This window comes from Myotis myotis, unplaced genomic scaffold (assembly GCF_014108235.1).
Source record: "Myotis myotis isolate mMyoMyo1 unplaced genomic scaffold, mMyoMyo1.p scaffold_m19_p_10, whole genome shotgun sequence".
Taxonomy (NCBI): Eukaryota; Metazoa; Chordata; class Mammalia; order Chiroptera; family Vespertilionidae; genus Myotis; species Myotis myotis.
Window position 1 is genome coordinate 1,148,340 of NW_023416314.1, and position 12,852 is coordinate 1,161,191.

General features: G+C 49.5%; 1 protein-coding gene across 1 annotated transcript; it reads left to right on the forward strand.

Annotated features, from left to right (window-relative positions):
* The first annotated feature begins 1,807 nt into the window (after nucleotides 1-1,807).
* On the forward strand, nucleotides 1,808-5,813 carry CD3D (CD3d molecule). The gene is made up of 5 exons (XM_036324144.1): nucleotides 1,808-1,995; nucleotides 3,613-3,825; nucleotides 4,280-4,411; nucleotides 4,691-4,734; nucleotides 4,928-5,813. The coding sequence occupies exons 1-5, from the start codon at nucleotides 1,941-1,943 to the stop codon at nucleotides 4,991-4,993; spliced, it is 510 nt and encodes a 169-aa protein (XP_036180037.1). The 5' UTR covers nucleotides 1,808-1,940; the 3' UTR covers nucleotides 4,994-5,813.
* The last annotated feature ends 7,039 nt before the right edge of the window (nucleotides 5,814-12,852 follow it).

Genomic DNA, 12,852 nt, shown 5'->3' on the forward strand with positions numbered 1-12,852 from the left:
TCCTCTCTGAAATCAATAATTACAATAATTACAACAGTAAATTAAAGGATACACACAAACACACAAAAAAACATGATAACAACATAAATATGAAGGGGTGAGTAAAAATGATAGTGATTTTAGAAAGTGTTTGAACTTAAGCGACCATCCAGTTAACATGGAAGGTGTAAACATGGCTTGGTATATACAAAACCCATGGAAACCATAAACTGAAAAATCTACAAGAGATACAGAGGAAACAAGATACAACACTACAGAAAGTCAACAACATGCAAGAGGCCTGGGGTGGGGGGCGGGGCGGGCTAGAAGAGGTCAATGGGGAAAATGGGGACATATGTAATACTTTCAACAATAAAAATGAAAAAAATACAAAAGAAGGGAGCCAGAGAATAAGAGAGGAATAGAAACTATAAAAACAGTCAGAAAACAATGGATAGGATGGCAATAACTGCTTACCATGAAAAAGAATGAAATCTTACTATTTACAACAACACGGATGGCCCTCGAGGGTATTGTCCTGGATGCAGTGAGTCAGACCGAGAGGGACAAGTGCCACATGGTCTCACTTACATGTGGCATCTCAAAAGCAGAATACACAGCCCTGACCAGCGAGCCGCAGTTGGTTGGAGCGTTGTCCTTGCACTGGAAGGCTTTGGGTTCGATTCCCGGTCAGAACGCATACCTAGGCTGTGGGTTTGATACCCGGTCGGGGTGCATATGGGAGGCCACTGATGATGTATCTCTCTCATATCAATGTTTCTCTCTCTCTCTCTCTCTTTCTCTTCCTCCCTCTCTAAAAGCAATAAAAAAGTAGAATAAACAAACAAAACAAACTCATAGATACAGAAACAAACTGACGATTGTCAGATGGGAGGGGTGGAAGGCTGGTGAGATAGGTACAGAAACAAAGAAATGCAAACTGAGCCCAGCCCACATGGCTCAGTGGTTGAGTGTCGACCTATGAACCAGGAGGTCATGGTTCAATTCCTGGCCCAGGCACATGCCCGGGCTGAGGGCTTGATCCCCAGTGTGGGGTGTGCAGGAGGCAGCCGATCAATGATTCTCTCTCATCATCTATCTTTCTCTCCTTCTCCCTTCTGCTCTGAAATCAATTAAATATATATATATACAAGTTGGTAGTTACAAGATTGTCACAGGGATGTGAAGTACAGCATAGGGAATATAATCAATAATATTGCAATAACTATGTACTAACTGTGCCAGGTGGGTGCAAGACGCACCAGGGCAGGGGTCACTTGGTAAGTTATATACACATGTAGCCACTCTCTGTGCACCTGAAGCTGGTACAGCATTGAATGCCAATTGTAATTAAAAATAGAGGAGAAGCAGGGAGCCAAGCCAAGCCTTATAGTGATACCGAGGGCACTGGACTCTGAAAATTCCACCACTGGCCCAGGCCCAGCGGGGAGGCAGTGTTGGAGCTGGGATTCGAATCTCTGGGGGGGGGGCGGGGTGCTCCAAAGCCCAGCCTCCTGCAGGTAAGCGCGTGGTTTGCTGTCCCAGGCTGCTCAAAGAAGACTGGGCAGGGTCCCACGAAAGACCAGGCAAGTTCTCTTTTTTCATCAATGACCCAGGAAAGGACCATCCTCAACCTCCTTCTACTTCCCAGAAATCAGGCAACCTTCCCCATGTTCTCTGCTGCCTCTTTCACGCCACCCCTACACTTCCTGTGCAGAGAGCAACTTGCACCTGCTTCCTTCCCCCCCACCTCCCATCCCACCTCCCTCCCCACCGGAAGCCGGCGCACCAGCACCCACACCCGCACCCACCATCTCCCATCCTCCAGGCAGAGAGCAAACAAGGCGTCTTCTGGTGCCTCCCCACCCGCCCCTTTCCGGCCTGCGAGTCAGCGGGGAGGGCGGCTCTCCCCGTGGCCGGAGCCCTGGGCCGGTCTACCTCCTGCTGAATTCTGTTCAGAGATGGCGTGCAGCAGGTTTCTGGCTGGCCTGGTGCTGGCCGCCCTTCTCTCCCACGGTAAGGCTTGTCCAGGGACGGGGCGGCACCTGCGGGAAGAGACCGAGGGGGACATTACACCTGGAGCGAGGCGGTGACAGTCCTTCCCGGGGCTGACTCTCAGGCATGCAGGGCTGCCCAGGAGGGAGCGCTGGATGGGGCGCTGGGTCTGCGAAATGAGCTCTTGGCTTTGACCCGCTCCAGCGAAGGGTTCATCTTGGCCTTGAGTGTCTCCCCGAAGGCCCCAGGCCGGAGGTCTGTAGGGATTGTTGGTGTGTGTGCCCGAGACTGGCCGACAATGGCAGCACTGCTCCTCTAGGATCCAGGCCTCTTGTCAGGAGGCCCCCGTGGGACACCTCCTGGGGCCGTGGCCCAGCACCCAGGGGAATGCTTGAAGAGAAGAACTAGCTTTAGGAGGAGCAGAAGGGAGGGCAGGTTTGGGGAAAGAGCGACCAACCCATCTTGGCCTGGTTCCTGTCCCAGGGCCCCCTCAGTCCCAGGTGACCTGGGATTAGCTGCTTAGGGACACCCAGCACTTTCAGCGGAAACAGCCCCAAGCAGGACATGCGTGTCGGCCATGAAGTCTGAGGCACCTTCTCCCCGAGTGCGCACACATGGGTTCTTGCCCTGCTGTGTAGGCGCTGGGCTTTCTGGACGGTGCCCTTGTATCCAAACGGGTAGCTGAGTGCGCAGCTCAGGGAGAACGGAGCTCCCGCGCTCCCTGGGATTGGGGGTGCCGATGCCAGTGCCTCTGTGGACTGGAGATGCTCTGTTTCTAGAAGGTGCTGTGCGTGCCTCCAGCCCTAACTCCCCGCAGGACTTGCCTTGTGTGGAGCCCCAAGAGGAGATTTGATACACCTTCCTTTCCGTCCTTCTCCCCTTCAGCGAGGGTGGAACAACTAAAGCTCTTTACATGGGATTTGCCCTGGATTCCCTGCTCAACCCCGGGGCTGGTCTCACCCCCACCATCTCGCTTACTGTTGTTGGGGTGAGGAAAGGGGAGGGAGAGGGGGAGAAGCTGAGGTGGGAGCGTTGTAAGTTGGCTGGGGAGTAGAATTGGAAGTTTCCCTGGAGGGAAAATGCAGGCATCTCCAAGCAAGGAGCCTCTGCTTTTTCATGCCTCCTGAGTGCTTTCCCGGGCTCTGCTACCCTCCTGCTGTCCTTTATTCTATTTTTGAATTTATCGCTATTGTTGAAAGTATTGCAGACCTTACCTCCCTCTCCAGGCCTTCACCACCCTATTGTCTGTGTCCCTAGGTTATGCATATGAGTTCTTCAGTAACTGTCTCCCCCCACGCCCCTCCCCTCTGAGATTCATCCCGTCTGCTCCCCTCCTACTTCGAATCAGTGGTCTGGATTCATTTCCAGGAAGGTCCTCAGATGAACCCATTTCTAGGGTTCCTCCTTTACTCTTTGTTCTTCTGGGCCGACCCTCGGCGTGGGCCGCATCTTTGTGTCCTTCCTGGCCCCTGAGGTTCATGGGCAGCCTCCTGAAGCCTTTCTCTTGTGACCTCTCTCTTGCAAGAAACCATAAATTAGACTTGAATAGCGGTCTTTCTTAAGTATGAGCCTCAGCAGAACACGGGGTCTGGGGCAGATCAAAGAGGTGGCTCCAATCACAGTATTTTTTCCCCTTAGTGAGCCCCTTCCGGAAATTCGTGGAGGAATTGGAGGACAAAGTGGTTTTGAATTGCACCGGCATCACCTGGCTAGAGGGAACGACGGGGATCAAGTTACAGGACAATCAAAGTCTGGACTTGGGGAGCCGCATCCTGGACCCGCGGGGAGTGTACCTGTGCAATGAGACGCAGGCACAAGGCAACATATACACCCTGCAAGTATATTATCGAAGTGCGTGCCTTGGGTTGGCATGGATGGGGCCTCTGGATGTGAGAACTTTCTAGCTGGGGGGCGGGGGGCCGTGGTGAACCAATCTGTTTTCTAAACAAACTGGGGCTCCTCCTATGATGGTAGGAGCCAGATTCTCAGGCCCTCAGAGCTGGAGAGAACTTCTCTAAGGAAGAAAGAGCAGTAGGAGCCCTGTGACCCCAGCAGTAGGGCTTTGTTGGGAGAGCAGCTTGGCCTTTGCCTTGTTTAATTTCCTATAAAGCTGACTATTGTGGGCCCTGCTCAGGGATGCGTCGGGAGGAGGAGTAGAGGTGGATATAGCAAGGCCACCCGCAGGCCTTTCTCCAAGGGTCTTAAGTTCAGGTCTTGACTGGAGAGAGCCTGGGGCTGCCCCAGGAGGCAGAGGTGGCTTCCTGGTCTTGAAAGGCCCCCCCATCCCCCCCGCCCCCCTGTCTAGTGTGCCAGAACTGCGTGGAGCTGGACCCTACCACCCTGGCCGGCATCATCGTCACCGATGTCATCGCCACCCTGCTCCTTGCTTTGGGAGTCTACTGCTTTGCTGGACACGAGACTGGAAGGCTGCCCAGGGGTAAGTGGGTGGGACAGAGAGAGAGAGAGAGAGAGAGAGAGAGAGTGTGTGTGTGTGTGTGTGTGTGTGTTGTGGGGGTGCCCCTGCCTAGCAGTGGGTCTGGAGTGGGTTGGGACTCACTCTCCTAAGGATTTTTACAGCTGCTATCGAAGGACTTGGGTGCCCATGTTGCTCACACAGCCTTCCGAGCTGTGACCGCCTGCAGCTCCCCTGCAGCGTCCACAGGGTCTCACAGCTCACCCCCCAGGCCTTTCTAACTCGCTTTCCTGGCTCTTCTAGCTGCTGACACTCAAGCTCTACTGAGGAACGACCAGCTCTACCAGGTGAGCCCTGGCGGGAGAGATGGGATGGGGGGGGGGGGGTGATGCAGAAGTGGACACTAGGGGTGATGTGCGTGTATGAAGGGTCCCAGTGGGAGTTTACTGGGGCTGGTATCTGGAAAGGCCAGGCGCCAGCTCTCAGCGGCCGGCTGGGGCCCCCTGGGGAGCCCTGCCCCTGCCCCTTCTCCTCTCTTAGCCCCTCAGAGACCGGAACGATGCTCAGTACAGTCACCTTGGTGAGAGCTGGCCTCGGAGCAGGTGAACCTGAGACTGATGGAGCACCAGCTGCCGGTCCCTTCTCTTCCTGCTCAGCCAATAAAGATGTCTCCTTGCACGCGGCAGCTCCTGCGCTTTTCAAAGCTGCTGGGCCAGGCCTCGGAGCTGTGCTGATTTGGCAGGGTCCTTGCCCTCCCTGCCCACGTGTGTTTTCTCTTCATCGCTTTCCTTCCTTTGGCCCCCATGGACCCGGTGATGGGCAATCTCTCATTACAGCTTGGCTCACGGTGCTTCTGACCTGGTGGGCTCCTGGGGGCAGGGTTGGCCCACCATGCCCCCGGCTACTTGCTGCCTCCAGGCGGCCCAGCAGCACTTCCTGAGCTTTGGCTCCCTCGCCACAGCTGAGGCGGCTGCTAGTTCGGGGACCCAGCCACACACAAGTTTCCATGACGTCATGAGCGCAGGTGGCAGAGACATCAAGGGCCCTGGGACTCACTTCTTGTCAAAGGACATGCCTGTGGGAACGTCCCTCTTCTGCTGGGGGATGGCCTTGGTGTTCTGAGCTTTGTGAAGCCACTGGGGGGGAGGAGGTCTCAGCCCAGGCCCCTCTGGACCATGTACCTTCCTCCCCCAGAGCTGCCCTGCGCCCACCTGCATGCACGATAAACTGGCAGCAGAAGCCCTTCATCAATTAAAACACACCATCCCTCTCCACTCAGTTGCAAAACTGGAGCGTGAGACTGGGTGGGGGTTTAGGATGTTTCTTTTTTTGTTGTGGTTGTTCATCCTCACCTGAGGATATTTTCCCATTGATATTTAGAGAGAGTGAAAGAGAGGGGGAGAGACACACACACAGAGAAACATCAATTGAGAGAGACACACTGATTGGTTGCCTCCTGCACACGTACTGACCAGGGCCAGGGATAGAGACTACAGCCTAGGTACATGCCCTTGACCGGAATTGAACCCAGGACCCTTCGTTCTGCAGGCCGATGCGCCATCAACTGAGCCAAACCAGCCAGGGCTAGGATGTTTTCAGTAGGTGTCCTCTTCAGCCCTAGTTGGTTTGGTTCAGTGGATAGAGCGTCGGCCTGTGGACCGAAGGGTCCTGGGTTTGATTCCGGTCAAGGGCACATGCCTGGTTGTGGGCTTGATCTGCAGGATGCCGTTGATCAATGAGTCTCTCTCATCATTGACGTTTCTATCTCTCTCTCCCTCTCTGAAATCAAATATATATATCTCCTCTTTAGCTGGTGGGTCAGTGGTGGTTCTGAAACCTTGGGAGCCTAAGGGACTTATTGCGAATATAGACATTTGGGCCCAGCCAGTGCGACTCAGTGGTTGAGTGTCGACCTATGAACCAGGAGGTCATGGTTCAATTCCCCATCAGAGCACATGTTTGATCCCCAGTACGGGGTGTGCAGGAAGCAGCCGATCGAAGATTCTCTCTAATCATTGATGTTTCTATCTCTCGCTCCCTCTCCCTTCCTCTCTGAAATCAATAAAAATATATTAAAACAATTTATTTTTATAGATTTCAGAGAAGAAGGGAGAGGGAGAGGTTTTGGAGAGAGAGGGAGAGAGAGAGAGAGAGAGAGAGAGAGAGAGAGAGAGAGAGAGAGAGAGAGAGAGAAAGAGAGAGAGGGAGAGAGAGACTTCATTGGTCTGGGGCATTCAGACTTAAGGTGGTTTTAGTGGGAAGCCAGGGTGAGAAGCACTGCCCTCCTGAGCACTTCCTGAGCCTTGCGTCCTTTCGGCTCTTGCTGTGTGTGTGCCTTGAAAAAGCAGATGGACTGAGGTGAGCTGACTGACTGTATTTAAATTGTGAGATGTGGTAAGTTCTGGCATATACACACGCTTGTGAAACCTGGCTGCAGTCAAGATAATGCACCTCTCCACACCCCAGAGCCTCCCTGTGCCCCGTGCACGGCATCCCGCCTCCTGCCTCTCCCCCGCCCCGGCCGCCATGGGTCTGCCTGCTGTCACTGAGGTTGGCTACATTTCCCAGGTGACATGGATGCAATACTGCATGACAGGTGCTCCTTTTGGTCTGGCTTCTCAGACTCAGTGATGATTTGGAGATTCACGCCTCTTGTTGCCGCATTCACGCTTCTGCCTTGCTTATTGCTCAGCAGCGGTCCCTGTGCGGACATGCATGGCGGCTTGCCTGTTCGACGGTTGCTAGTCTTCTGGGTTGTTTCCTGGTTTGGGCTGTTACACATAAAGCTGCTGTGAACATTTACATATATGTCATTGTGTGGACCTGTGCTTTTATTTCTGTTGGATAAATACTCAGAAGGGCTATGGCTGGGATACACTTTAAAAAAATCTTTATTGATTTCAGAGAGGAAGGGAGAAGGAGAGAGAGATAGAAACATCAAAGATGAGAGAGAATCATTGACCAGCTGCCTCCAGCATGCCCCCCACTGGGGATCGAACCCGCAACCTGGGCATTTGCCCTGACCAGGAATCGAACCATGACTTCCTGTTTTATAGGTTGCTGCTCAACCACTGAGCCACACAAGCCAGGCTGGGATAAATTTTTAAAGAAAGTATGGCTATTCTTGTGCCTTTGCACTCCCATACAAAGTGGCTTCTCAAATTCTGACTACAAAATGCCTGATGGGATTTTGATTATGATTGCATTGAATTTATAGACAATTTGGGAAGAATTGACATCTTAATAATAATGAGTCTTCCAAGCCATGAACGTTTCTTTTGTTAGATTTATCCTTAAAGTATTTTATATTTTTTAATGTTATTGTATATGGTATTTTAAACATTGAACTGTCCAGTTGTTTATTGGTGTATATAGAAATACAGTTGCTTTTGGTATGCAGTATTGATCTTGTACTCTGAATACTTCTTAAACCCAATTACTAATTCTAGTAGCATTTTGTAGATCCCACTAGATCAGCGGTTCTCAACCTGTGGGTCGCGATCCCTTTGGGGGTCAAAAGACCCTTTCACAGGGGTCACCTAAGACCATCGGAAAACACATATATAATTACATATTGTTTTGTGATTAATCACTATGCTTTAATTAAGTTCAATTTGTAACAATGAAATTGGGGGTCACCACAACATGAGGAACTGTATTAAAGGGTTGCGGCATTAGGAAGGTTGAGAAGCACTGCACTAGATATTCTACATAGATGACCATGTTGCTTGTGAATAAAGACAGTTTAACGTTTCCATGTCCAATGTGGATGTTTTATTTCAGCTCCTTGCACTGGCTACAGCCATGTACAATGTTGCATGGAAGTGGAGGGAGACATTCTTGCTTCATTTGTGATGTTAGAGGGAAAGCGTTGTCTTCATCATTAAGTATGAGGTTGGCTGTAGGTTTTCCTTAGATGCCCTTTGACAAGTTGAGAACATTCGCTTCTCTTTCTAGTTTGTTGGGCATTTTTAGTGAAAATAGTTGTATTGTCAAGTGCTTCTTCAGCATCCATTCAGATGTTTATATACTTTACTGAAAAAGTAAAACCATATAAATTATAAATTACATCGGTGGCATTGTTATGGATTAGCTCAGCGAGATAGACCACCGACTCAGAATTTAAATTTTAAGAGCCTTTATTAAGCTGGTCAGCTGACTGCAGCCGCACCCCTCCCATAGGAGCATCACAGCTTGCAGTGTTGACCAAGAGTACAGCAAGACCTTTTATCTGCAACACTACAAAGCACTTTTTAAAAAAATAAAAAACAAACTGCAAAGCAGTTCATTAGCCGTTCCTGGTCCTGGCAGGGTAAAAAGTTTACATAAAATTTACGAGCAGGGTCACACCTGGCTGGGTTTAAACATAACACATTGCTTTTCTAGCGAGATAATTAGCAATTTTTCTCTCTCATGGTCCCTGCCCCTCAGCCTACTCAGTAATTCTTCTTTGTCAGGCCCCTGGCCCTAGCACATTCCCTACTGGTCTTATGCCCGAATCAAATCTTTGATTCAGCCTCCTCTTCTAAGATTCTGGAGTTACATTTTATTCACCACGGTGGGCCCAGGGAAATGAATTTAAATTCTAAGCAAAGCCACAAGCAGAACTTCCCTTTCTATGGAAGAGCCAGCCCTTCGTGCACTTGCTGGCGGCGGCCTTGAAAACTACACAGTTCTATCCAATCAAAAATGCCCCTGGCATGGCATTTGGTGTATCTAGTCTCTGACCTACAAGGCCAGACAGCCAAGTCTATCTCCCCCATTATTTAAGCAGGCTAAAATGGGCTAGGAAGCAAACTTATCTTCTAGAATAAGAGGCCGTCCAAAGAACAGCAGCTCCAAACAGTAGTCCTACAGGATAGGGGTTTTCCTTCACCACCTCCCACCCCGCGCCTTGTTCCACAAGCTTTTCAGCCTTGTGGTACAACAACCATGGGATGTTACGGTGAACAGGGGTGTCAATTGATCTTTTACTACTTCCTGCTGGAAAGGGACGATGTCCAAGGGGTTAACATCCCGTTTCTTCCTCTTGGAGAGGTTTGTAGGGAATTTTGTCTTATTCATCTTGTTCCTCTTTAGTGTAGGAAGCAGTAATTTTATGGTGCTTCTGTATTCCAGCAAAGGCAGAAGAGTTCTCCTCCTGGGACTAGCCTCGGGTTCCTGCGGCACTCATAAAAAGACAAAATGAGAATTACTAGAAAGATAAAAACAATGATTATCCAGAAATACCAGAGCATTTTGCCTTTAAGAGAAGATAAGAAAGAAAGTGTAAGGAAGAATTCAGCAAGGTGTTCTCTGAATCCTTTGGAGTAGGTTGATTGGCCAGGTCCACTGTCTTCTTGAGGGTGATCTGCAGCAGGTATGTCTGGTCAGAGGTCACTTTCCACTCAGGCTTTCTGCTGTCCTGGGCATAGAAGGAGGTGGGCTTGTGAGCTGGCAGAGACAAATTGTAACAGATGGTCTGGTGGAAGGGAAGGAAAACATTTCAGTTTTAACAGTCTCTATTGAAATAGGATTTTTCTCCTTAAAATTCCTCTATGGTTAACAAAAAGCCAAATCAAGACCATTTTATCTACTATATTCAATTTGGCCTGATCGTTTGCATAAACACAATAAGAATGGTAACTGACTACTTTTGCCGGAATTTTATGATTGAATCTTAATGTGCCCCTAAGGGCCAGGAAGCCAAGCCATCCAGCTGCCATTAGGCCTGCCTGCAGTATCTGCTGAGTTAGGTGAATCCCTCACCTGTAGCAACTCCACCTGAGCCCACGCTCTAGGCTTTAAGGCCCATCTCAGTAGTCCTCCTACTCGTTGTGGCCCAGAGTGAGTGGGGGTTCCGCAGGGACGCAGAGGCATCCTTATTGCTCCCCTTCTACTCTGACCAACCGCCAGTGATGGTAGGGCATGGGCCTGATGCTCCAGTGCCAGCCATCTTCAGGGCTCCGAAGCAGGATACCAGGCTTTTCCCGTGGCACTCTTTTTTTTTTTTTTTTAATATATTTTATTGATTTTTTTACAGAGAGGAAGGGAGATAGAGAGTCAGAAACATCGATGAGAGAGAAACACCAATCAGCTGCCTCCTGCACATCCCCCACTGTAGATGTGCCCACAACCCAGGCACATGCCCCTGACCAGAATCGAACCCGGGACCCTTCAGTCCGCAGGCTGACGCTCCATCCACTGAGCCAAACCGGCCCCGGCCTGTGGCACTCTTATTGGCTTCAAGTCTTCAGAGTCCAGACAGGTCTCTTTAAATCATGATATTTTAGTCAAAGTTTCCCGTTAATAAAACCACTATTAGGAATCAGTCTTATTGAATCTATGCAAAGAAATGTATTGCCATGATTTATTACGCATTGCCAAATTTCGGAGGAATTATATAAGGAGAAAAACATACTGACCTGCTCTAAGATTTTCTGATTTTCCTCGCCATTCCCTTTTCATGGACTCTTCAGAGTAATTGTCTTTAAATGGCAGTAAGAAATTTATAATGTGTCTATACTCAAATAGACAGTTATAGCTGTCCCTGTAGTAGGGCTCCCCTTACTTGACTTGTTTTCTTGGAATGGACTAAAGGAGCTTTATTACTTTACAGGGTTTTATATGTCACAGGACCTCACAGGGTCTGTAATTCCTGTAACAGAGGGCTAGTACTCACCACTTCACTACTTCCTTCTGTTCCAAACAGGCCTTCCCCAGTTTCCTACAGTTGAGGTTTGTATCACCCCTGATGTGGGCATGATCACACAGGCCTACAAGACAGTGCAGGCTGCCAACTGTCAACTGTCTCTCAATGGAGACCAAAACCTGATGGGTATTCTTCTTTGCCCACCTGGGCAACTGCCCTCTCGGCAGCTAGACACCCTTTACTTTTTGGGTTCACCCCACATAGCCTTCTTCCAGGACAGCTTACACATAGCCATAACAATGGTCCTCAGTGTGGGAGACTGGACACTTGCCAGTTACTCCCAAAGACTACTAAGGACTACTTGACCTTGCCTTTATAAGGAAAAATTGTCTTTGTCTCTCTGGAGCCATATCCATGAAGATGCAGGCATCACTTAAGTCTTTTATACAGTTTTCTGCAGGTTATTGTCAGGGCTGTGCACTGCAGCCAGTTCTTCTTTCTAGCTATAAACACAGTCTGTCCAATTTCCTTAATATGTATCCTGGCACAGAAGAAGGTTGTTTTGCTGTATACAGGTAGCTTAACCCCTATACCACTGGGCTTGGACCTCTGCCTAGCAAACTGCAGTCTATAAGTTCAATATCAGTCTCTGGTTCTCCTAACCCAATGAGGTTTCGGCCAGTCTCTGAGTCAGACTCCTCCTCTCTTGGAGAATTTCAAAGTCCTGATGGCTCCCAGGTCCAGGGAGAGTGCTCTTTTCTTTGCCCTTTTGTTAACCGTGTTTATTAGTTACAGGGCCCTGCTATCCTTGTCTTCCCATCAGTCCCCTTTGTGGCAGAGCAGCAACCAGGCCTCTTCCAAGGGAGTGCACTGGAAGGGGATATCAGCCCCTCCTCTTCCAGCAGCAACAGGTACTAAACCCTTTCAGTACATTTGCAAACAGGGAGCTTTCATTAGCTCTATCTGCAGCTTTTAAAGATCCCGGGCAGTCACTAGCTTCTGTTTTAACTGCTGTAGCCAGCAAGCCAAAGGCCTAAGTTTTGTATTGCTTGTTGTAAAACACTCATTACTCATTGGGCAGCTCTAGTGTCAGGTAAATTTCTGCTTTCCCCACTTCTCTCACTGCTGCTTCTTCTTTCAGGGCCACAGCGGGCAGCTCAGGCATCCAGCCCCCCTTCTTTGACCTGGCTCTCAGGGGCTGAGTCTGCCTAGCAAACAGTTCTAAATCACCAGGGCAGCTGTGGACTTTAGCTCTTTTTCTCCTCCTCTTTTCTCCTGGGAGTTTAGTTTTTGTTTTTTTTTTTAATGTATTAGTATTCTTTATTCTTAGAAACCTTAATTCTTTAATGATTATCAAAAGTGAACAATTAGCATTTGTGTTCACAGAAAACTTGTGACCTTGAAGTTAATTGATAAGGCACCTGTTAGGTCTTCAGCCAGTAACATAACTGCCAACACCCCCACCCCCCTTCTTTCAGCCCAGGCCCGTTGCTTTCCCTCACAGATTTTTTCTCTTTTACTCTCGATTTCTCCGACCAATTCCCCATCCCCTAGTTCAGTTGTTTGTCTCCCTTTAAACTGTGGGAGTTTCGAAGAAAACTACAGACTGCTCCTATAGTAGCCCTCCCTCCCTGAGGCTAGGGTCCGACCTGTGGGGAAATATGACTCTTAGTCGGCCTGGAAAGATAACGGGTGCATAGGGAGATTTCTTGCAGACAGAAAGCCTGGAGGCCACCTGAAATCCAGTTCCAGATACTTTCAGAATCAGGATGAGGGAGGAAGGGAAAGACCATGTCCTCTATGAGGATTCTAGTAAATAACTGAAAACAGCAAG